The sequence below is a fragment of the Tupaia chinensis genome, unplaced genomic scaffold (assembly GCF_000334495.1).
Source record: "Tupaia chinensis unplaced genomic scaffold, TupChi_1.0 Scaffold000008_1, whole genome shotgun sequence".
Lineage (NCBI taxonomy): Eukaryota > Metazoa > Chordata > Mammalia > Scandentia > Tupaiidae > Tupaia > Tupaia belangeri.
In genome coordinates this window covers 846,740-848,305 of record NW_006159437.1, presented here as the reverse complement: position 1 = coordinate 848,305, position 1,566 = coordinate 846,740, and the positions used below count along the sequence as shown (strand labels likewise).

The window sequence follows — 1,566 nt, the reverse complement described above, 5'->3', positions numbered from 1 at the left end:
GGGGGGCTCCACACCGTCTCATGCTAACAAGCTGTAAATGCAAAGAGCACTACCTACCTAGTAGACACAGATTTTCCTCCTCCCCCAAACTGTTCCCAGCTGGGTACCCATACCCTCTATGGGATTCAGTAAAATGTCCACAGGATGAAAGAGGGACTGAGGTGGCCTCTGACCCTAAACAAACTCCCATTCAAATGCACTGTTGTAGATGAATTTCTTACCACCTGCAATGATGGGACAGGGTAACTTTGGGAACCACTTTCATAATTAAACATTTCTACAGCATCTTTTCAAATGCCCAAAACAACCAAATGCCAGAGCAGCAATGTATTGTATTTGTGCATTGGAGGGTAGTGAAAGGGAGACGGGAAGGCCAGTCTCTAAGGGGGTAGGATTATGAGGTATAAAGCATTAGAAGAATGGACTTTCCCTAACAAGGACTGGTCAGAATCCCAAGAGAATGATAAAATGTTCTTACAGCCTGGTTTGGGGGCCAGCAGGTGGTGTGATAGTTAAGGCACTGGACTCCCACATGCGTGACCATGGTTTGAGTCCAGACCTGGTGGCTTGCAAATCACGCCAGGCATGTGTATGTATGCCCAAAATCCCAGGAGGAGAATGAAGGAGAAAGGACTGCAGCATAGCCTTTCCCCTGGGGGGCGGGGGAGGAGGGATTTCTCATTTTCCTTTTCTCTGCAAGTGTATGTGCCCTATGGAAAAAGCCTAATAAATGAATAAATAAATAAATAAATAAATAAATAAATAAATGCCTGGTTTTTACCCTTTGCTGTGTCACAAACTAGATGAAACTCTGGGTAAGTGGTCAATCACTGTGAACTTCAATCACAGGTGAAGGAGAAGGCCGGCCCCTCCCCACCCTTCCAGTAGCCATTCTTACCAGAGCCCAACTTTTCTTGGGATTTTATAGCTGGTCATTATCAAGGGTTCAGCCTTCTGGAAAAGGTCCCATGGTCTTACCTCACAGGAAAGAGAGAGAGAGAGAGAGAGCGAGCGAGCGAGAGAGAACACCCTGGAATAGAGGCCTCCTTTCTTCCCATCCCTGCTTCCCACATACTCAGCAGAGGCCTCTAACCAGGGCAGCTTGCTGAGGAAGAGATCTTGCCCTCTTTGAAGGGAGTCTACCACTGCCCATTCACTGTCCTGGGCCCTGCAGAGTCCACCTGGCACTTCCCATTGCCATTCCCCATTTGATTTCTCTTTCTTCTCCTAAACATACACAGGCAGTCAGGCAGAGCACAGAAGAAGGCAGAGAGGAGCTGAGCAGCCCTGACTCTGAAGGTGGGAACTGGGGGTCCAAGCCTCACCCGCGATGTCCCACAGCTGCAGGCGCACCAGCGTCCTGCTGTCCCAGTTGAGGACCTTGAGGGCGAAGTCCACGCCGATGGTGGCGCGGTAGTGCTGGGAGAAGAGCTGATGGACATAGCGCTTGATGATGCTGGTCTTGCCCACGCCGAGCTCTCCGATGACCAGGACCTTGAAGAGGTGCTCGCGGGTCTCGGGTCCCGGCTCGGCGGCCACCCTCCGGCCCGGGTCCCCGACACCCCC

The 1,566-nt window shown here is 51.1% G+C and overlaps 1 protein-coding gene across 2 annotated transcripts in view; it reads right to left on the bottom strand.

The window, feature by feature from the left end:
• Positions 1-1,566, bottom strand: part of RAB32 (RAB32, member RAS oncogene family) — a 28,043-nt gene that overhangs the window by 26,192 nt on the left and 285 nt on the right. Inside the window, exon 2 of one of the 2 annotated variants that reach the window (XM_027765592.1) lies at positions 1,326-1,560. In XM_027765592.1, coding sequence (XP_027621393.1) covers positions 1,326-1,560 — 235 coding nt within the window. Of the gene's footprint in view, positions 1-1,325 lie in introns of both variants that reach the window. The other variant, XM_027765575.1, reaches the window with a different exon arrangement.